The sequence below is a fragment of the Leucopleurus acutus genome (assembly GCF_964270905.1).
Source record: "Leucopleurus acutus genome assembly, chromosome: 9".
NCBI lineage: Eukaryota > Metazoa > Chordata > Mammalia > Artiodactyla > Delphinidae > Leucopleurus > Leucopleurus acutus.
The window spans coordinates 64970776-64995297 of record NC_139144.1 but is presented as its reverse complement, the minus strand read 5'-3'; the positions used below and the strand labels follow the sequence as shown (position 1 = coordinate 64995297).

Below are 24522 nucleotides of genomic sequence, written 5' to 3'. Positions count from 1 at the left end.
ATATATAATGTAGTTAAGATCCTGGGATTTGGATTCAGCAAGACCTGAGTTTGAATCCTGGTCAAATTTAATTTGACCCTAGGAAATATAATCTCTCAGTTTTCCTCATCTATAAAATGGAGATAATAACAGCTATTGCACACGTTCCAAATAGTAAATAATATGCTTGGCACGGCAGAGAGCAAGCATGAAGAGCTCAATAAATGGATGGCCTTGAGAGTGTGAAGTGCTTGTGCCTGTAATAGCCTATGAGTCCAGAAAAATAACTGTGAACTTGGGCCATGGTGTTAATTATCCTTGATGCCCAAGGTCCCAGGGGAATCTAAACAAATAAAAGTTGGCTCAATCACCTCATTCATTACTGAAAGTAAATCTATTTCCAAATTGATGGCATTCCTATCACATCCTAAAGGCAAACAGTGGGAATGTTCTTCAATGGCGAGGAAGAAAAGCCTCCTGGATATCTTGGCGCCCCCTTGATGTCCATCACCAAGTGCTGACAACAGGGAAGGGACTGCCCCTGGTCACCTCCCCTTCTCAGGCTTCCCAGCCTCCCCTGGCCGCAGGGCCGCAGCCTCCTTCCCTCCTCAAGCTGGTTCCCAGGGCCAGGCTGGTTCTCTGGAGCTAGCAAATTAAAACCGCGTTTGCATTTGTCCTACCTGGGAGGAAGCAGAAACAAAGCCAATTCTGGCACAGGATGCCTTGGCCCCAGGCCTGCGGGAGGGGAGGCGGGTCCTCTGTCCTGCCCCCCACACAATCCCTCCTTTGTCAGCAGCACAGAGGCGCCCTCACACTGCCTCTCTCCAGGGACCGTGGGGAACTTCCCGTGGGACTACTGGGTTTCAAAGTCTTACAGAATATTTGAGAACTCATTTAGTTATCAAATAACAAATGTTTACTCTTCTCTGAGGCCAGTTTCAACATACATTAAAAAAATCCTCCAAGGGCTTCCCTGGTGGCACAGTGGTTAAGAATCCGCCTGCCAATGCAAGGGACACGGGTTCGAGCCCTGGTCCGGGAAGATCCCACATGCCGCGAAGCAAGTAAGCCCGTGCGCCACAACTACTGAGCCCATGCGCCGAGAGCCCGTGCGTGCTCCACAAGAGAACCCCGCAATGAGAAGCCCATGCACCGCAATGAAGAGTAGCCCCCGTTCACCGCAACTAGAGGAAGCCCGCACGCAGCAACGAAGACCCAACACAGCCAAAAATAAATAAATAAAGTTAAAAAAAAATCCTCCAAGCAAGAAATTTGTATTCATGTTGCATCTCTGAAAACCCTGCTAATTCTTTTTCCTCAAGTCATCATTTTATTTTTATTTTTTATTTTGCCGTTTTCTCTCAGACATTCTCCTCATTCCTTCTGTGCATTCCCGGCTTCCCATTCATTGCAAGTTTCCTGCTTCCTGCCTGCAGGCTGCCCCCTCTGGCTCTCCACCCACATTCCCCTCTATCCTCTCCATCATGGATTCTCCTAGCGCTGATGAACGAGCAGCAGCACCTGCCTCATTGTTTACAGAGCCCATGTGGGCTTGGGGTGGGACCAGATCCCCTCTTCCAGAAGGAGCTCCTCTCCCACACCCCGGTAAGCAGTCTCCTGCCACACTTCCCATTATCCCATTATTCTGAAGCTTCCACCCAGCGGAGACCAGCAGGGACGCCCAGACACTGCTCTTCTGTGTCAATTTACACGTGACACAAATGACTCAAGTGGTTCAGAATGGAGTTTCTGAGAAGAGGAAGGAGCATCACGTGGCTCCCGGATGCTCTGTAACAATATTGTGCATCCGCCAAACACACATTAGAAGCAGGAAGACTGATTCTCCCCACCCCACGTGAGAAGCGTATCCTGAACCCACAAGAGAAGAAATTCCTTTGTTCATTTCCCACCCCCACTTCCCTTTCCAAGGCCATAGGAGCACCAGACAAGAATATGAATGTTGGCCAGAGCAATGACAGCTAGCCATCGGCCTTACAGACTGTTCTAACCTAGTTTTCCCATGCATAAGCTCACTTGTTCCCAAAACAACTACAAGCCATGCTTCTTCCTCACTGTCTAATCATCAGTGCAAAGAGGTTTGTTGTAAGCCAGGTCCCTGTAAATCTGGGCCCCAGAACCTAGAACATATTTCCTTGATTCTATAATGCATATTTTTTTCACATTTTAATATCTCTTGATTTGGGATACATCTTACAATTGACATCATCTCATTGTTTTTTGGCAGTGTTCTTACTTTCTTGAGACACATAAAATGATGCTTCTAACAACCAGCACATTTTAGATCTCATGAAATACGTTAACTGCCTGAGAATACCGGATCTCATAGCACCAGAGAGAATGCTCTGAGGAGTATGTCCCTCAGGCTCTCCACGCTGGCTCTCCCCAGCCACACTCTGTCACCTGAAGCTAGAAGGCAGAGGTACGTGTGAGAGGGAAAGAAGACCCTCCCCATCTAGAATAAATGCAGTAGCACATATTTATATGAAGCCCTTCTTTCTCCTCAAGACTAAATTTGGGAATCTAAGTCAGGCTCAATACAAAAATGGGTGTACTTATATAGAGACATAAAGAAAGACTGAGGGCTTCCCTGCATGGCACCATGGTTAAGAATCCGCCTGCCAATGCAGGGGACACGGGTTCAAGCCCTGGTCAGGGGAGATCCCACATGCCGCAGAGCAACTAAGCCCATGCACCACAGCTACTGAGCCTGTGCTCTAGAGCCCACGAGCCACAACTACTGAGCCCGCGTACCACAACTACTGAAGCCCACATGCCTAGAGCCTGTCCTCCACAACAAGAGAAGCCACAACGAGAAGCTCATGCACCGCAACAAAGATTAGCCCCTGCTCGCTGCAACTAGAGAAAACCCACACGCAGCAACGAAGATCCAATGTAGCCAAAAATAAACAAATAAAATAAACAGGGACTTCCCTGTTAGCATAGTGGTTAAGAATCTGCCTGCCAATGCAGGGGACACGTGTTTGAGCCCTGGTCTGGGAAGATCCCACATGCCACGGAGCAAATAAGCACGTGCGCCACAACTACTGAAGCCCGTGTGCCACAACTGATGAGCCTGCACTCTAGAGCCCGTAAGCCACAACTACTGAGCCTGTGTGCCACAACTACTGAAGCCCACGCGCCTAGAGCCTGTGCTCCGCAACGAGAAGCCACCGCAATAAGCCAGCACATCGCAACAAAGAGTGGCCCCCGCTCACCACAACTAGAGAAAGCCCGTGCACAGCAACGAAGACCCAATGCAACCTAAAGTAAATAAAATTTTTAAAAAGGCCAAAAATGTTTCTTTCCCAAAGAAGAGAATAGTGTATTAACTTATAGATACCTCTGAAGATTCAGATACATAAGAAGGAAAGTTCCTTTTACCTGTATGATACTAGTATACACTGTTGATTCCTAGTAATATATTTTCAGATTCATCTCAATCACTTAACATTTATAAAGTACTCCCTTTGTGCTATGTTCTGGTCTAGGTGTAAGGAATAATATGAATAAACATGTTGGGTGTCTAAGGTTTTCAGACCAGCAACAGCGATAGAAACAAAAATAACTAAAAGGCAGGTAATACCTAAAACATTATGAGACTATGAGACTATAGAAATGGGAGCAGTTGATTCTTCCTAGGAATTAAGCAAAGATTTTGAGAAAAGGGAATACATTTAAGCCAAGGCAGAAGCTGGCCAGAAGGAAGGGTGTAAGCAGTGCACATCCTGCACCACTGCACATGGCACCCCTGGCGAGGCAGAACAGAGCTGACAAGAGAGCCTGATATGCCAGACTCTGGAGTTTAGATTTTATTTGTGGGTTAATTTTTAAAGACAGCAGGATAAGATAAGATCTGCTTTTCAGAAAGACAGTTTCACGGGTGCAGGATGAAACCATTCATAGGGAACTCTTGGAACAATGCACCGGAGTAGCGATGTACACTTGAGATACTCAGCGCAAAGGGCATGAAGATAAAAGCTCTCAACCAGTATCTGATGAAAAGAAAAGGAGGATTGTTGGAACACTGACTGTTATCTGCCAGGCTCACGCCCCACCGATCCCTGGCAGCCCTTACGTGGAATCCAGCAGCGTCCCATCCAGAAGCGAGGCGTTGTAGTGATACTTGAGGTAATCCCCCTTCTTACTCAGCACTGAACAGTCGGGGGGCTTATAGTGGGAGGTGATGCTGATGGAGTCTGAAGGGTTGTGAAAGTCAATCACATGGATGTCAAACACCAGCACGGCCGAGCCGGGGATGTTCCCTAAAGGACAGACAAAGGCAATTAGAGGGAACCCTCCAAGCAACAGCGCACGTGCCTCCCCAGTATCACCAGGTATTCCTCACAGACGTCCAGTGAGGAACACGGGGACCCAGCTGTGAAATCCTAGGCAATGCTGGAAGAGTGAAGCTGGAAGGGCCATTAGAAGTAGCCTAACCCAATTTATAGATGGGGAAACTGAGGCACAGATTTGTCGAGGGTCCACAGTCAGGAGCACACTTTGGGCTAAAATTCAAGACACGGTACTACTGCCCCATGGAATGGTTCAACCTGAAAGATTTATGGCTGAAGTTCATCACAGATGAGAAAACTAAAGCTCAACCAAATTAAGGCTTGCCCCGCTCCTGCTAGACGTAAGAGGTGAGACGAGGAGATCAGCTGTAGAATGAAAACCTCTTCAGTGCCCTACCACTGCTTAAGAGAAGCAAAACCAACAGAAACTGCACGGGGGAAATCACCCAGCCAAACTTGGCCCATATATGCCCCTTAAGATATACTACACCTAACAACTCGCAAAGGGCTTTACAACACATCCTGTTTGTTCTACACAAAATTATTACTCTTTTCCATTTTTGAAAACATTATCTCACATCCGAATAATGTTTTACAGTTTACAAAGCATTTTTCACACACACTCTCTCATTAAATCCCTGCGGGAACCCTGTTGGGTAAATATTACCATAAATGCAGGGTAGCAGGTCATCCATTCATTTAATGACAGCTTCTCAGGAGGGTATCGGTTGTTAACCACACCCCCAGATCATTTCAGAGAAGTTTACACGTAAAAAATGTGTAAATAGTGTTACTTAGAATCAAGGAGGTATAATATTTTCATTAGCATTTTACAGACAAGAAAACCAACTCAGATATAACTTGTTCAAGAAAACAACACAGCTACAGACAGAATTCAGTAGCGCTATGTGAACATCAACAGCCCCTCCCCACCCCCCATCCTCCAGATCACACCACCCCCACCCCACCATGTGCTCATCTGTTTCTCGGCTGCTGTCTCTCTAACACACACTTAATGGGTAGGTGCTTGTTAGGTACCAGGCACTCTTCTAAGTGCTTTAGATGTATTAGTTTATTTAATTCTCATTATAATCCTATATTCCCAACCTACAGATGAGGAAACTGAGGCACAGATTTTGATGGCCGCCCAAAGTTACCAAGGTAGTAATTAGAGAAGCTTGGGCTTTTACAGCAGCACACAGGTGCCTCATACTAACTAGTGATGGGGAGTTGCTGAAGTGAGTGGTTAACAGGGTCCGGGATCTTTCCCAGAGGAACCAGGTATTGCAAACTGCCATAGGAGGGTGCCTGGAACCAGGGCCAAGGGCAGCTCTTTGCGGGAAACAGCACACACTAACGGAGGGCAGTGGCTGTGGAGCCAGACAAGGGGTTTCTCAATCTTGGTTGCTCATTAAAACCAACTGGGAACGAACCTTGAAAACATTATGCTCAGTGAAAGAAACCAGACACAGAAAGACAAATATTGTATGCTTTCACTTATATGAGGCACCTGGAATAGGCAAATTCATAGAGACAGAAAGTAGAACGGTGGTTACCAAGGGCTGGAGGGGGAGAGGGTAATGGGGAGTTTGTGTTGGGGATGATGGAAAAGTTCTGGGTATAGACAGTGGTGATAGTTACACAACACTGTGAATATATTCAACGGCACTGAACTGTAAACTTAAAACGTGTTAAAATGGTAAATATGTGCATTTTACCCCAATAAAAAAATAAAATAATTCACCACATTCACAGAATAAAAGAAAAAATCATGATCATCTGAAAAAAACGTCACCTGGGCCCCACTCTGACATTCAGATGTAGCTCACCTAGTGCAGTGATCTCGGCCTTGGGCGCCATCAGGATGTCCTGGAGAACTTGGTGAAAACGCAAAGGGCCAGGCCCTTTCCCATGCAGCACCTCTGGTTCTGTGATCTTTAAGCTCTCCAGGCGATTCTTGCCTGTGATATGCCACAACCTTGCAGAACGGCTGGACTACAGTGGCACCAGGCATTGGTTTTCCAGGCGTTTCTAAGGGGCAGCCAAGGTTCAGGAGCGCTGTGCTAAATGGTCGGTAAGTGAGCAGCTGAGGATATTTAGGAGCCCCGCCTCTCATCTCCATGAGGAGGACCAAGGCGCAGGCCATGGTTGTGGTGAAGGGGATTGGTGGAAAAGAAAGCTGCATCCTGAGCAGCTCTAATAACCTCTCTGAAAAAAACGTGTGGACGGAGCCCAGAAAGGGACAAGAAACTGATGGCATTGGGCTGGTACAAACTTAACCTCCCCTTGCCAACTATATGGTTGGACCATTCAAGAGGGCTGTTTTCTTGCTCTCTGCACAGCCCCTGCTCAACCAGTCCCTGCTTCACTCACATGACTATCCAATTCTCTTAATCATAGCGCTTAATCAGTAACTGCCTACGTGCTTGCCCCCTGCCCCAGGTGCTGGTTTCCCTGGTAACTGATGAGCCAAGCTGACATCAGTTCCCCCTTTAAATGGTGGCCCCTTCTCCCCCGCAAGTAGCGAAGATTCCTGCCATGGACTGCCTGCTCTCTGCCGTTCACAATGGGGTGTTACTCCAGGATCTTTCGCTGCAGACTTGTAAGATCCCTTATCCAATAACTGGTTGATGTCTCTGTGGCTGTCTCTGGGCTCTTTCTTCAGCTTCAAGGCTGGGCAACTACAAGGCTTGCAGCCCAGCACCAACTAAGTGAATGTTGCTTGCCACCTGGATCTACAAGAATTCAGTCATTAGCCACTGCAGTCACTGACCTACAGCACACCTTGGAAAACATTCAGGGGGAAGATCAGGGATAAGGTACCTGTGCTCTGGGAAAACTGGCAGAACAGGCCTCCAGGTTGTTAGAGGTTTTCAGGAGAAAACTTTATGAACCCAGACTCTTGCATCTTCCTACACCTAGAAAAGCACTAAAGTCAGTAACTGAGATACCTACTCCCCGTGACTAGCAGTTACCTTCTACCAAGATGTGTGCTTTAGGGCTTCCCTGGTGGCACAGTGGTTAAGAATCTGCCTGCCAATGCAGGCAACACGGGTTCGAGCCCTGGCCCTGGAAGATCCCACATGCCGTGGAGCAGCTAATCCCATGCAACACAACTACTGAGCCTGTGCTCTAGAGCCCGCAAGCCACAACTACTGAGCCCATGTGCCACAACTACTGAAGCCTTTGTGCCTAGAGTCCGTGCTCCACAACAAGAGAAGCCACCACAATGAGAAGCCTACACACTGCAAGGAAGAGTAGTCCCCACTCACCACAACTAGAGAAAGCCCACGCACAGCAACAATGCCCAACACAGCCAAAAATAATAACAAATAAATTAATTAAAAAAAAAAGATGTGTGCTTTACTGTACATATCCTTCCTCCAAATTCACATATATACTGGCCATCCCCCTTACCTCTTTGGAGCAGTTCTTCAGAGCTATCTGAGAGGCTATCTCCCAGGCTAGTCCTCAGTAACCCCAAATAAAACTATAAAACTGAACTCACAGCTCTTACATTGTTGTTGTTGTTGCTGTTTTAATTGACACCCTCAAAGGTACATTCATGTGCAGGACTATCTTAGGGCACCAGGACTACCCCACGCCCCTGTGCTCTGATATCAGTTTGCCCAGCACTTTCCTGATAACTAACCCAGCTTCTCAGGCCCCCAGGATCCCAGGTCCAAGTATTCTGATCAGTGGAGAGGTCAATCACACCCTTTCAAGTAAGTATTCAATGTCCGGTTCTATGTCAGCTCCTAGGAAGTTAGCATGAGTCAGTCTACCAGGTGTCTGATTAAGGCACAAATGCACATCTACTGAGGCATCAATAAGAACGTAAGCTCTATGTGGGCTGGGAGTTTGTCTTTTTCTCTGCTGAATCCCCAATACCTTAGGGCAGTGCCTGGTCATGAAGGCACTCAATAAATTTTTGTTTAATAAATTTTATTTTTATTTATTTATTATTTTTGGCTGTGTTGTGTCTTCATTGCTGCACGTGGGCTTTCTCTAGTTGCAGCGAGCGGGGGCTACTCTTCGTTGCAGTGCGCGGGCTTCTCATTGCGGTGGCTTCTCTTGTTGCAGAGCACGGGCTCTAGGCGCACGGGCTTCAGTAGTTGTGGCTCGCACACTCTAGAGCCAGACTCAGTAGTTGTGGCTCATGGGCTCTAGAGCGCAGGCTCAGTAGTTGTGGCGCACGGGCTTAGTTGCTCTGCGGCATGTGGGACCTTCCCGGACCAGGGCTCGAACCCGTGTCCCCTGCATTGGCAGGCAGATTCTTAACCACTGCGCCACCAGGGAATCCTGGCACTCACTAAATCTTTGATGGACAGATAGATGGGGTTGCTGGGCCTACAAAAAAACCCAGACTAGACCTCAAGCCATAAGATCCCACCTGCCCCAGGCAGCCAGCACCCCTTCCACCCTCATTCCCTCTATCTGGCTCTGCCTTCTCCAAAGAATACACAGTGTAAAAATAAGTGCTGACCAGTGTAGGGGAGTAAAATTGCCACCCCAAAAATGTCTCTTCGACATGTGGATTATTTCAAGTTGAAAATAAACAAGACACAAAAGACTCAAAAAAAAAGAAAAAAAGAAAACCTTTCTTTTTACCTCCTTAACTGCCTAAAGAATGTAGATAGAAGACCTGTTGGGGCATGGGGGGAGCTATCACCATACATAACTACTGTATGAACTAGATGTGGAGACAGGAAGGAACCTAGCAAAGTCTGTTAGTTAAAATTTCTCTTGGTGTCCCAATGTCTGTGTGGCCCCGTAAACATTTGTTTACCAAACATTTGCTTTTCCATCTCCAGGTCCGAAACCACTACCCCCAACAACCTCTTCTGTCTTTAGCTAATGGTGGTGTTTAAGGTGAGGGCTTCAGACATTTTGGTGAGTTAGTCAGTTTCCCTAGGTCTCTCCCATATATACATGTCATTAAACTTTGTTTGATTTTCTCCTGTTAATCTGTCTCATATCAATTTATTTCTTAGACCAGCCAGAAGAACCTAGAAGGGTAGAGGAAACTATCTCCTCCCCAACACCAGTAAACAGGTGAAAATAATCCAACATTTCATTAGGCCCCAACACCAGCCTCCTCTCTGAATAAACCCTTAACCAATGCAGAAAAGTATTCATCAATTTTTCCCACTAGATAAGCCTCCTCAAGAAGAGACACAGGGCTTCCCTGGTGGCGCAGTGGTTGAGAGTCTGTCTGCCGATGCAGGGGACACAGGTTCGTGCCCCGGTCCGGGAAGATCCCACATGCCGCGGAGCCCGTGAGCCATGGCCCCTGAGCCTGCGCATCCGGAGCCTGTGCTCCGCAACGGGAGAGGCTGCAACAGTGAGAGGCCTGCGTACTGCCAAAAAAAAAAAAAAAAGAAGAGACACAGATGACAAAAAATAAAGCGGCCGGCCAACTGGGCCAGAAGGAAACACGGCAGCTCTTGGCAGCATGGGTTTCCTCTGAGAGCTCTGGGACTTCTGGTTGGAGTTTTCAGTTCTTCATATATGGGTATCAACAAGTCACAGCGTAATGGAAACTCATTCTTCCCCTCTGCCTATGACACAGGCAGCAAGAACCCTGGGTGCAATTCAACTCCATCACCGATTAGCTATTGTGGCCTCTAGCAAATGACTCAACCTCTCTGGGCCTCGTTATCTTAACAGAGAACTGTTTTGAGGTTTGAATGAGCTCGTACATGAGAAGTCCTTCACAGTGTGGGTAAAATATTAGCTTTCTTCACTTTCGAAAAAGAGTGCTTAAAAGGTCATGTGGAAGTTGGGGAACAGAAACTGAGGAAGTGATGCTGCCACAACCCTGCAGCAGAATCCATTCTCCACTTCAGGGCTGCAAACATCCCAACGCTCTAAATTCAGGGCTGTCCCCATGGAACAAAGCAGACAGCAGAAAGGGCCAGAGCCTTTACAGAAGGCCTACCCCCTCCCCTCCACCAACCCTGCAAGAGAAAATGGCTGCAACAAAATGAAATGCTGACAAGTCGGAAAGTCCAGCATTTCTTCCTTCCACAAATATTTACTGAATGCTTACCATGTGCCTGGCCCTGTGGTATGTGGTGAGAAAGCCACAGGCTTCCTCTGTGTCCTGATACCCTTCTAAGGTCAGTCCCTCAGTGATTAGCATTAGGTCCTGGGCAAACCCCACAAGGAGGCCAAGGGCACTCGCTAATCAATAGAACAGAAACAGACCCTGTGCAAGAGCAGCTGGGTGTTACTTGCCAGGGTGCCCCTCCCCCCACCATGGGAACAAATGATTCAGGGTGAGGTAGCCTCATGCCCAGAAAATTTATGAGACTTCAAATGTTTCCCAGAGCCTTATATAATTCTTTGCAAAACTGTCTCATACTTGTGAGAAAGCCAAAAGGAGAAATAATTTAAGCAAGTGTTTTCCATCAGTATATTCTTTTTAGGGAAAGGAAGAATTAGTCCTGAGGGCAAAATAAAACATGAATACGCTGAAAGTGTTTGTCTATTCCTGCATGTATTTGGCTAGAAGTAGAAATTTACATAATACAAAACAACAGAGCATCAAGACACTAGACAAATAGAACATGAAGCAAGGTTTGTTGAATGATCTTAAGACCTTAAGCTGTGATTGGTTGTGGCTTTATAAATCAGAAATTTAAGTCAGGAAAAATAATGTTTCTCCATGGTACAGCCTAGTTTCCAACCAACCTGATGATTCTTAGATCCTCCAAACAAATCCTACTGGGAAAATTCTGAAATCCACTGTAGCAGCAGAAGTCAGAAGCAGGTTAACGAAATGAATGTGTACAGCCAGCCAGGCCAGCCAGAATCTCATCAGCAAAAAGAACACAAAAGCAAAACAAATACTGTATCAACTCTTCCAAAGTAAGTTAGCAAAAAATGGTATCTGAGAAAAAAAATAATAAAGGAAATATGGTTTGGAATACTATGCAACCATTAAAATTCTATGCAACCTGTTGGCATAAAACATTGTTCACAACAAATTACGTAAAGAGAGAAATTACAAACTAATATGTATAGGTGATCCCACTTTTGTCAGTATTTATTGACAAAAAATACTGTAGTATTTTTTGTCAGTAGTGTAGATGGATATGTGTTTGTTTCCTTTTATCTACATAGATTCACATATACTCAAAAGTATAGAAGGACAGTCACTTCACAGTTATATGAGTTTCCTATTACTGCTATAACAAATTACCACAAGCTTGGTGGCTTAAAACAACATAAATTTACTCTCATAACTCTGGACTCAAAGTCTAAATTCAAGGTATTGGCAGGGATGTGTTCCTTTTGGAGGTTTCAGGAGAATCTGTTTCCTTGCTTTTTCCAGCTTCTCAAGGCCACCCTCCTTCCTTGACTTGTGGCCCTTTCCTCCATCCTCTAAGTCAGCAGTGCAGCATTTTCTCCTCTCTCTGGTCTCCTGCTTCCCTCTTGCAAAGATCCTTGTAAGTACATCAAGGCCACCTGGATGATCCAGGATAATCTCCTCATCTCAAGACCATTACCTTAATCACATCTGCAAAGTCTCTGAGGATTAGGACATGGACATCTTTTGGGGCCGATATTCCACCTACCACATTAACAATGGTTATTCCTGGGTGGTGAGATTATGGGAGATTTTTTTTGTTGTTGATCTCTATTTTCTTATTCTAAAGTCAACGTATATTATTTGTGTAACTTTTAAAAAGAAGTTTGCTGTTTGGGTGACAAATATTCTAAAACTGGATTAAGGTGATAGTTGCACAACTCACAACATTTATTAAAAGTCATTGTGTACTTAAATTGGGTGAATTTTATGGTATGTAAATAATACCTCGATAAAGTTGTTAAAAACAAAAACCAAAATCTAATGCACAGTACAGTGAATATAGACAACAATATTGTCTTATAATCATCAAACTTGCTAATTATCAATTATTCCAACCATCAAAAAGAAATGATAATTATGTACCATGATAGAGGTGCTAATTATCACCACAATGGCAATCACATTACAATATATAAATGTATCAAAATAACATGTATACCTTAAATGTACACAAGGTTATATGTCAAATATATTTCAATAAAAACGAAAAACAAAAAAAGGGGGGTTGCAATTTACTTTCAAATGGCTCAACAAAGAAAAAATGTACTGTAGTTATATATATAAAGCAAATATAGCAAGATGCTGACGACTGGTGAATCTAAGTGGAGTTCACTGTACAGTTCTTTCAACTTTGGTGTAGGTTTTAAATTTTCCAAAAGGAAAAGGAAAACGGGCAGGGGGAACAAGGAGTCATGACAGAGCATCTCTAGAAACTAGAGTTATTTGAGTATTCGAGTCTGAAGCTAGACTTTAGCTTCTACGCTTTGCCAGAGGCCCTGGTTCCAAGCAGCGTGGAAGCATCAGTCAGCGCCTCTCTAAGGCAGTCTTAGAAGGCAGCCAGCGCTTACCTCTTCCTTCCTCGCCATACCCCAGGTGAGGGGGGACCACGATCCTCCTCTTCTCTCCAATGCAAACGCCAAGTAAACCTTCATCCATCCCAGCAATCACGTAGCCCTGCCCAATGTACGTGTCAAAGGTGCGGTTCCGCGAGTAGCTGGGAAAGAGGAAAAGAGCTTGGTCACGAGGAATACCGCAGCAGCAGTGTAGTTGGTACCATGAGACAACAGAGCGCAGGGGCCTCTAGACTCCAGAATAGGGTGAACCCTAGAATCTGAGTACAAGCCAGGAAACACGCTCCCCTGAAATGATGAACAAGGATCCACACACTGCGTGGGAGCTGCCGCCTGCACAAACGCTCCCAGAAATGAGCCCTCCAGCCCTCTGGTTTGGTCAGGTTATGAATGGGATGCGGGTTACAAGAAGCAATCATGCAGAAATGTAGCTATAATGTAAATCGGACTTTACGCTTGTTGACCATGTCAGGTTAATGAAAAAAGCATCAAGGGGGCCCTTGTCAGAAACTAAGAATTTCTCTGTTATCTCTTGTAAAGAAACAACTTAGAAGTTCTAGAGTCTTCTATTACTCTAACATAAAGTTTCAAATGAAAGCCCAAAAAGGAAAAAAAAAAAAAAAGAAACTAAGAATTTCTCTAAAGAGGAGAGTATCTGTATATGTGGGACATGAATATTCAGATTGCCAGAAAAGTAGCATATATACTGAGAGCAATTTAACTCTGCAGTGAACTCACCCTACTGCAATCCATGCTCACCAAGCTACCACCCAGTGAGTACCTGAATTTCCCAAGTGCCTCTGGTAGGAGCCCCAAGCATTCCACTCAGTGGAGAGATCCAGCCTCTGTATTAATTGCCAATTGAGTCTGATTACTGAGTTTGGAGAAAACAAAGCCTGATGATTCCAGAATAAAATAATAAAACTTCAGGGCTTCCCTGGTGGCGCAGTGGTTGAGAGCCCGCCTGCCGATGCAGGGGACACGGGTTCGTGCCCCGGTCCGGGAAGATCCCACATGCCGCAGAGCGGCTGGGCCCGTGAGCCATGGCCGCTGAGCCTGCGTGTCCGGAGGCTGTGCTCCTCAACGGGAGAGGCCACAACAGTGAGAGGCCCACGTACCGCGAAAAAAAAAAAAAAAAAAAAACAAAAAAACTTCATTTGCCACTTCAGATACTGAACTCTGAACCACAGTGATCTGTAACCATTACCCACCCCCAGCTGGAGCAGATGTGGCAAAAAGCTGGTCCTGAGAAAGAGCCAGTCAGTCCCACTGTCACCTCATCAAACACAGCCCAAGGATGACTGTGTCAGAGAAGATGGTCAGCAGTGGGACCAGGGAGATGAAAAGGCAGAGCTGTGAGAGGCTCTTCCTCCTCAACACCCCTCAGGGACCACAAAGCCAAGGGGCGTGAAGAAATGATAGTAACAAATGATTCTCCTCATCCAGGAAGCAGATTTTCTACATAATTATCTGTATTTCATTGTATATGTATGGAAGACCTATGAAGTGCATAACTCTGGTTCCCTGTGAAGAGGGGAACTGGGTGATTGAGGGACAAGGATAGGTGAAAATTCTTCATTGTATATTCTTTTACACTTTTAGGATTTTGAACCATATCAATGTATCACAGTAGGAAAAAATGATGTTTAAAAAGAAAAAGAATATTCTCTATCATACAAACTAAAAAGTTACAATAGCTAAAGGTATGATTGTGGCCCAGAAATAGCTAGATCACTGGAAAAGGATAAAAATTCTAGACCAAGACCCAAAAGTGTATACAAGAATTTGGTACATGATCAATGTCAGATTTTAAATGAGTGAGGAAAATACAGTTATTCAATAAAGGGTGTTGGAAAAACTGGCTAACCATCTGGAAAAAACCATTTAGATCCTTACTGTCATACTGAACACCACAATAAATTCCAGATGGATTTAAGATTGAAACATGAAAGCATTTATAAACACTGAGAGAGCCTGCAGAAGCTTTTTAATATTTACTTCAAGTGGTGAAAATGGAAGGGGTTGATGTGAAATTATTACATTTTATTAAATATCTTTGCATTGTTTCACTTATACAACAAGAACATAATATTCTTTAAAATAAAAATTCTAATAGAGAATATTTTAAAGGATAAAATAATAAAGCCATTAGAAGAGCAGGAGGAAAATACAGGTGAATATTTATATACTCTAGGGGAAAAAAAACAAGTCCAGGGGCAGGGAGAGACTTTAGCAAGTTACTCAAGACAGAATATATAAGAATTTACATAAGAATAAAGGAAGCCATAAAGGAGAAATGGAATGTATTTAACAACATAAAAGGTTTATATTTAAACAGATCAAAAATCACAACAACCGAAATTAAAATGCAAATAAACAGGAAATATGCCTTCAACAATATGCAACCATAAAAGTGTTAATATCTTTAATGTACAGAGATTTTAAATTAATAAGAAAAGGACAAATACCAATATCCTCAATATAAAAACAGGCAAATACACAAACAGGTAAATCACAAAAGAAAATATCCAAATAGTCAATAAACATTTGAAAGAATTTCAACCTTAATAGCAATCAAAGAAATTCACATTACAATTATAAAGTTCTATTTTTCTCCTATAAATTGGCAAAGATTATTTTTAAATAATACCCAATGTTGCTGAGTTTGCAGGAAATGGGGTACTCTTAGTGATGTAAAACCTTCCTTGAGGACAACTTGGTACTTATATCAAAAGCTGTAAATATACACATAACCTTAGACCTAGAGATTCTTCTAGAAATTTATCCTAAGGAAACAATCATATTATTTAAGATTTAGCTACAAAAATAATTATTGCAGTCCCTCTTAGAACATCAAAAGATAGAAAATAATAAGGATTGATTACTAAATTAAGGCAAATCTATATAATGGAATATTACTTAGCTCTTAGGATGGATTAGACCCCAGTGTACTAAAATGGAAATCTGTTTGAAACCTAAGAAAACTGGTTCCATTAACATGAAAAGAAATCTGGTATCCACTAGAAAAATGGCTTTTCAACTAAAAATAAAATTCCAGGGAATAAAAGACAGAACCAAGCTCATATGTGACAAGTAATCACACGCACACACTCTCTCAATTTTTTTTAATAGAAAAAATAAAAACAATTCAAATGTCATCAATGGGGAATGGTTAGATAAATATGGTATATTCACTCAATGAAACACTACACAGACATAAAAAATGATTTCTCTCTACGCATTAATATGGAAAAATTCCAAGGTGAAAAAAAGCAAGGAGCAGGGGCTTCACTGGTGGCGCAGTGGTTAAGAATCTGCCTGCCAATGCAGGGGACATGGGTTCGAGCCCTGGTCCAGGAGGATCCCACATACCGCGGAGCAACTAAGCCCATGCACCACAACTACTGAGCCTTCACTCTAGAGCCCGCGAGCCACACTACTGAACCCACATGCCACATCTACTGAAGCCCGTGCGCCTAGAGCCTGTGCTCCACAACAAGAGAAGCCACCGCAATGAGAAGCCCACGTGCCGTAACGAAGAGTATAGCCCCTGCTCGCCGCAACTAGAGAAAAGCCCATGCGCAGCAACGAAGACCCAAGGCAGCCAAAAATAAATTAATTAATTCAAAAAAAAGCAAGGAGCATAATAGTGTATATAGTACGTAGCATTATGTTATCTGTGCATGTATATAATACACAATGTTATATATGTATGTATATAGTATTCTATATGCTATATACTATAAAGCGGAGAAAATAATATAACAATTGTATTTGCTTATATCTGCTTTAGGAAAAAAATCCACACATTTGAAGAACAAAAAAAGAAACTTATTAATAACAGTGGTTAACTCTAAGTGGCTTGGGGGGAGGGGGATGTGAGGTTGGCAGGGAGGGTCGGTACAACATATCTTAACGCATATTTTGTTTTAATTTTGAACCATGAGACTACTGCCTTTTTCCAAAAAAGTCAAATGAAAAATTTAAAAGATGGGATCCGCGGAGTAGTAAGAATGAATTATGCAAATAAAATTATACCGTATAAAAATTCTGTAATGTTTCTGGGTGACTAATTAAACGAGAAGTCTCTTACCTCAGAGAAACAGGTAGATTGCTGTCACTACTTGCTTGCTCTATAGGAAGCTAAAGGAATCCAAACAACACATGCCACCTGAATGAGCAACACATACCAAACACCTGTTGCCTGCTCACAACTGCAGGCTAAGCCTGATAAACAAAACAAAGCTTTGAATAACAACAGGCTCCGCCCAGCATCCAAACAGTCCCTGCAGCAGATAAGTCATGAAAGTTTGCAAAGTGCTTCTGCCTACCTTCTCTCTTTAATCTAACCATCTCTTTGAGAAAGGTGCTAACAACAGCGGAAAAAACTGAAGCTCAGGGAGGTCAAATGCTATCCAAAGTCACACATCTAGTGCACCACACACAGGGACTGGAATCCAGATCTCCCAGCACCAAGTCTGTTCTCTTCGCATCCTACCGCCTGGACCTGCCTCCTGGTCACTTCCCACCTTGGACCCCAGAGTTGGGTTTATACTTGGATAGCCGAGCACAGTCTAGAGGGATTGTGGGAGTCCAGGGTGAGCCTCCCCTGCTTTCCTGCAGACCCATCTCCCACAGGCCCCAAGGAGACCGTTCTAACAACCTCTGAAGGAATTCAGTATCAGAAAATAGAAACCTATACTGGAGATGAAAATACTAACTCAAAATCAGCACTGACAAGCTATAAACTATATTTAATAAGATGTTCTGGTAAGTGAAGGACCCTGTTGTTTGCTTACCTGGAATCAAAGAATGTACCATCCAGAAGTGTGCCGTTGTAATGATACCTGAGAAAGTCCCCCGTCTGACTTTGCCGCTCACAGTTTTCAGGAACTACCTTATTCTCAATGGAAATGCCATCCTTGGGGTTATGGAGGTCCAATAATGCAACATCAAACACCAGAGATGCCTGCCCAGGAATGTCTTTCCCTAGAGTGGAATGAAGGAAGATGATGAAATCAGGACACAAGATTTAGGAAGTATCAATACTTTAACTACAATTCAACACCCACTACGTTGGTGTTACACATTCCTTGAAGTTTCCCAGCCAAGGAAACAAATGTTCTTCCACATCTTGGGTGGCCCCCCATGGTGTCTAACCGTGCTATCTCACGTGGTGTCCAACCGAGGGCTGGCAGGTATAATTTGAAGCCTGACTTCCTCAGAAAAAGGAGCAAACCGATAATAATGACATGGAGAATACTGTGACCACATTTTCTATGCTTGTGCTTGCAAATCAAGGCTCTATGTGAGTGGTTATATACCCACATGCAAACCAAAATACATACCTCTGTGGGTTTCTGTTTGTATACAGATGCAAATCCATTCCACAGCTTGGATCTGGTTCTGGAGAACACTACATAGACTTGTTCTTTGGAACTCACAGACAATTATTTTAAAATTTATTTTATTGAGTACAGTTGTTTTACAATGTTGTGTTAATTCCTCCTGTACAGCAAAGTGATTCAGTTATACATATATATATATATTCTTTTTTTTTAATAGATCGTTCTTGGAGTATAATTGCTTTACAATGTTGTGTTAGTTTCTGCTGTATAACAAAGTGAATCAGTCATATGCATACATATATCCCCATATCCCCTCCCTCCCGAGCCTCCCTCCCATCCTCCCTATCCCACCCCTCTAGGTCACCTCAAAGCACCGAGCTGATCTCCCTGTGCTATGAGGCTGCTTCCCACTAGCTAACTAGTTTACATTCAGTAGTGTATATATGTCGATGCTACTCTCACTTCACCCCAGCTTCCCCCTCCCACCCCATGTCCATTCTCTATGTCTACATCTTTATTCCTGCCCTGCAACTAGGTTTATCAGTCCCATTTTTTTTTTTTTAGATTCCATATATATGCATTAGCATATGGTATTTGTTTTTCTCTTTCTGACTTACTTCACTCTGTATGACAGACTCTAGGTCCATCCACCTCACTACAAATAACTCAGTTTTGTTTCTTTTTACGGCTGAGTAATATTCCATTGTATATATGTGCCACATCTTCTTTATCCATTCATCTGCCAATGGACACTTAGGTTGCGTCCATGTCCTGGCTATTGTAAATAGTGCTGCAGTGAACATTGTGGTACATGTCTTTTTGAATTATGGTTTTCTCAGGGTATATGCCCAGTAATTGCTGGGTCGTATGGTAGTTCTAGTTTTAGTTTTTTAAGGAACCTCCATACTGTTTTCCATAGTGGTTGTATCAATTTACATTCCCACCAACAGTGCAAGAGGGTTCCCTTTTCACAACACCCTTTCCAGCATTTATTGTTTCTACATTTTTTGATAATGGCCATTCTGACTAGCGTGAGATGACAGCTCATTGTAGTTTTGATTTGCATTTCTCTAATAATTAGTGATGTTGAGCATCTTTTCATGTGTCCCTTGGCCATCTGTATGCCCTCCTTCGTGAAACGTCTACTTAGGTCTTCTGCCCATTTTTTAATTGGATTGTTTGTTTTTTTGATATTGAGCTCCATGAGCTGTTTGTATATTTCGGAGATTAATCTTTTGTCTGTTGTTTCCTTTGCAAGTATTTTCTCCTATTCTAAGAAATCAAAGATGAGAAACAGATGGAGAAATATACCATGTTCTTGGATTGGAAGAATCAATATTGTAAAAATGACTATACTACCCAAAGCAATCTACAGATTCAATGTAATCCCTATCAAACTACCAGTGGCATTCTCCACAGAATTAGAACAAAAAATTTTACAATTCTTATGGAAACACAAAAGACCCTGAATAGCCAAAGCAATCTTGAGAAAGAAAAACGGAGCTGGAGGAATCAGGCTCCCTGACCTCAAACTATACCACAAAGCTACAGTAATCAAGACAGTATGGTACTGGTATAAAAACAGAAATAAAGATCAATGGTACAGGATAGAATGCCCAGAGATAAACCCACGCATATATGGTCACCTAATTTATGACAAAGGAGGCAAGAACATAAAATGGAGAAAAGACAGGCTCTTCAATACATGGTGCTGGGAAAACTGGACAGCTACATGTAAAAGAATGAAATTAGAACACTACCTAACACCATATACAAACGTATATATATTCTTTTTCATATTCTTTTCCATTATGCTTTATTACAGAACATTGACTATAGTTCCCTGTGCTACACTGTAAAATCCTGTTGTCCCTCCATTCCATACACAATAGTTTGTATCTGCTAATCCCAAACTCCCAATCCATCCCTCTACTACCCCACTTCCCCCTTGGCACCCACAAGTCTGTTCCCAATGTCTGGGAACTCACAACCAACTTTTTTTTTACATCTTCATTGGAGTATAATTGCTTTACAATGCTGTGTTAGTTTCTGCTGTATAACAAAGTGAATCAGCCGTATGCATACATATATCCCCATATCTCCTCCCTCTTGCGTCTCCCTCCCACCCTCCCTATCCCACCCCTCTAGGTGGTCACAAAGCACCAAGCTGATCTCCCTGTGCTATGCAGCTGCTTCCCACTAGCTATCTATTTTACATTTGGTAGTGTATATATGTCCATGCTACTCTCTCACTTCGTCCCAGCTTACCCTTCCCCCTCCATGTGTCCTCAAGCCCATTCTCTACATATGAGTCTTTATTCCTGTCCTGCCCCTAGGTTCTTCAGAACCTTTTTTTTGTTTTAGATTCCATATGTATGTGTAAGCATACAGTATTAGTTTTTCTCTTTCTAACTTACTTCACTCTGTAGGACAGACTCTAGGTCCATCCACCTCACTACAAATAACTCAATTTCGTTTCTTTTTATGGCTGAGTAATATTCCATTGTATATATGTGCCACATATTCTTTATCCATTCATCTGTCAATGGACAATTAGGTTGGTTCCATTTCCTGGCTATTGTAAATAGTGCTGTAATGAACATTGTGCTACATGACTCTTTTTGAATTATGGTTTTCTCACGGTATATGCCCAGTAGTGGGATTGCTGGGTCATATGGTAGTTCTATTTGTAGTTTTTTAAGCAACCTCCATACTGTACTCCACAGTGGCTGTATCAATTTACATTCCCACCAACAGTGCAACAGGGCTCCCTTTTCTCCACACCCTCTGCAGCATTTATTGTTTGTAGATTTTTTGATGATGGCCATTCTGACCGGTGTGAGGTGATGCCTCATTGTAGTTTTGATTTGCATTTCTCTAATGATTGGCAATGTTGAGCATCCTTTCATGTGTTTCTTGGCAATCTGTATATCTTCTTTGGAGAAATGTCTATTTAGGTCTTCTGCCCATTTTTGGATTGGGTTATTTGTTTTTTTGATATTGAGCTCCATGAGCTGCTTGTATATTTTGGAGATTAATCCTTTGTCAGTTGCTTCATTTGCAATACCTTCTCCCATTCTGAGGGTTGTCTTTTCCTTTTGTTAATGGTTTCTTTTGCCGTGCAAAAGTTTTTAAGTTTCATTAGGTCCCATTTGTTTATTTTTGTTTTTATTTCCATTTCTCTAGGAGGTGGATCAAAAAGGATCTTGCTGTGATTTATGTCATAGAGTGTTCTGCCTATGTTTTCCTCTAACAGTTTTATAGTGTCTGGCTTTACCTTTACGTTTTAATCCATTTTGAGTTTATTTTTGTGTATAGTGTTAGGGAGTGTTCTAATTTCATTCTTTTACATGTAGCTGTCCAGTTTTCCCAGCACCACTTATTGAAGACGCTGTCTTTTCTCCATTGGATATTCTTGCCTCCTTTATCAAAAATAAGGTGACCATATGTGCGTGGGTTTATCTCTGGGCTTTCTAGCCTGTTCCATTGATCTGTATTTCTGTGTTTGTGCCAGTACCATCCTGTCTTGATTACTGTAGCCCTGTAGTACAGTCTGAAGTCCAGGAGCCTGATTCCTCCAGCTCCGTTTTTCTTTCACAAGATGGCTTTGGCTATTCGAGGTCTTTTGTGTCTCCATACAAATTGTGAAATTTTTTGTTCTACTTCTGTGAAAAATGCCATTGGTAGCTTGATAAGGATTGCATTGAATCTGTAGATAGCTTTGGGGAGTATAGTCATTTTCACAATGTTGATTCTTCCAGTCCAAGAACATGATATGTCTCTCCATCTGTTTGTATCATCTTTAATTTCTTTCATCAGTGTCATAGTTTTCTGCATACAGGGCTTTCTTCTCCTTAGGTAGGTTTATTCCTAGGTATTTTATTCTTTTTGTTGCAATGGTAAATGGGAGTGTTTCCTTAATTTCTCTTTTAGACTTTTCATCATTAGTGTATAGGAATGCAAGAGATTTCTGTGCATTAATTTTGTATCCTGCTACTTTACCAAGTTCATTGATTAGCTCTAGTAGTTTTCTGGTAGCATCTTTGGGATTCCCTATGTATAGTATCATGTTATCTGCAAACAGTGACAGCTTTACTTCTTGTTTTCCAATTTGGATTCCTTCTATTTCTTTTTTTTTCTCTGCTTGCTGTGGCTAAAACTTCCAAAACTATGTTGAATGATAGTGGTGAGAGTGGGCAACCTTGTCTTGTTCCTGATCTTAGTGGAAATGATTTCAGTTTTTCACCACTGAGAATGATGCTGGCTGTGGGTCTGTCATATATGGCCTTTATTATGTTGAGATAAGTTCCCTCTATGCCTACTTTCTGGATGGTTTTTATCATAAATGGGTGTTGAATTTTGTGGAAAGCTTTTTCTGCATCTATTGAGATGATCATATGGTTTGTATCCTTCAATTTGTTAATACAGTGTATCACATTGATTGATTTGCATATATTGAAGAGTCCTTGCATTCCTGGGATAAACCCTACTTGATCATGGTGTATGACCCTTTTAATGAGCTGCTGAATTCTGTTTGCTAGTATTTTGTTCAGAATTTTTGCATCTATGTTCGTCAGTGATATTGGCCTGTAGTTTTCTTTTTTTGTGACATCTTTGTCTGGTTTCGGTATCAGGGTGATGGTGGAATGAGTTTGGGAGTGTTCCTCCCTCTGCTATATTTTTGAAGACTTTGAGAACTCTGTAAAGCCTGTGAAGCCATCTGGTCCTGGGCTTTTGTTTGTTGGAAGATTTTTAATCAGAGTCTCAATTTCAGTGCTTGTGATTGGTCTGTTTATATTTTCTATTTCTTCCTGGTTCAGTCTCGGAAGGTTGTGCTTTTTGAAGAATTTGTCCATTTTATTGGCATAGAGTTGCTTGTAGTAATCTCTCATGTCCCTTTGTATTTCTGCAGTGTCAGTTGTTACTTCTCCTTTTTCATTTCTAATCCTGTTGATTTGAGTCTTCTCCCTTTTTTTCTTGATAAGTCTGGCTAATGGTTTATCAATTTTGTTTATCTTCTCAAAGAACTAGCTTTTATTGATCTTTGCTATTGTTTCCTTCTTTTTCCTTTATTTCTGATCTGATCTTTATGATTTCTTTCCTTCTGCTAACTTTGGGGTTTTTTTGGTGTTCTTCTTTCTCTAATTGCTTTAGGTGTAAGGTTAGGTTGTTTTTTTGAGATGTTTCTTGCTTCTTGCGGTAGGATTGTATTGCTATAAACTTCCCTCTCAAAACTGCTTTTGTTGCATCTCATAGGTTTGGGGTTGTCATGTTTTCATTGTCATTTGTTTCTATATGTTTTTTGATTTCCTCTTTGATTTCTTCAGTGATTTTTGGTTATTTAGTACCATATTGTTTAGCCTCCATGTGTTTGTATTTTTTACAGTTTTTTTCTTGTAACTGATATCTAGTCTCATAGCGTTGTGGTCAGAAAAGATACTCGATACAATTGCAATTTTCTTAAATTTACCAAGGCTTGATTTATGACCCAAGATACGATCTATCCTGGAGAATGTTCCATGAGCACTGAGAAGAAAGTGTATTCTGTTGTTTTGGGATGGAATGTCCTATAAATATCAATTAAGTCCATCTTGTTTAATGTGTCATTTAAAGCTCGTGTTTCCTTATTTATTTTCATTTGGATGATCTGTCCATTGGTGAAAGTGGGGTGTTAAACTCCCCTACTATTATTGTGCTACTGTCGATTTCCCCTTTAATGGCTGTTAGCATTTGCTTTATATATTGAGGTGCTCCTATGTTGGGTGCATAAATATTTACAATTGTTATATCTTCTTCTTAGATTGATCCCTTAATCATTATGTAGTGTCCTTCTCTGTCTCTTGTAATAGTCTTTATTTTAAAGTCTATTTTATCTGATATGAGAATTGCTTCTCCAACTTTCTTTTGATTTCCATTTGTATGGAATATCTTTTTCCATCCCCTCACTTTCAGTCTGTGTGTGTCCCTAGGTCTGAAGTGGGTCTCTTGTAGACAGCATATATACGGGCCTTGTTTTTGTATCCATTCAGCCAGCCTGTGTCTTTTGGCTGGAGCATTTAATCCATTTACATTTAAGGTAATTATCAATATGTATGTTCCCATTACCATTTTCTTAATTGTTTTGGGTTTGTTTTTGTAGGTCTTTTCCTTCTCTTGTGTTTCCTGACTAGAGAAGTTCCTTTAGCATTTTTTGTAAAGCTGGTTTGGTGGTGCTGAATACTCTTAACTTTTGCTTGTCTGTAAAGGTTTTAATTTCTCCATCAAATCTGAATGAGATCCTTGATGGGTAGAGTAATCTTGGTTGTAGGTTCTTCCCTTTCATCACTTTAAATATGTCCTGCTACTCCCTTCTGTCTTGCAGAGTTTCTGCTGAAAGATCAGCTGTTAACCTTATGGGGATTCCCTTGTATGTTATTTGTTGCTTTTCCCTTGCT

At 42.2% G+C, this 24522-nt stretch overlaps 1 protein-coding gene across 1 annotated transcript in view; it reads right to left on the bottom strand.

Moving 5' to 3' along the window:
* Positions 1-24522, bottom strand: part of FKBP9 (FKBP prolyl isomerase 9) — a 50548-nt gene that overhangs the window by 6761 nt on the left and 19265 nt on the right. The window contains exons 5-7 of the mRNA XM_082846636.1: positions 17540-17729; positions 12738-12883; positions 4076-4262 (exon numbers count right to left, since the gene is read on the bottom strand). Of these exons, the coding sequence (XP_082702762.1) occupies positions 4076-4262; positions 12738-12883; positions 17540-17729 (523 nt within the window). The remainder of the gene's footprint in view (positions 1-4075; positions 4263-12737; positions 12884-17539; positions 17730-24522) is intronic.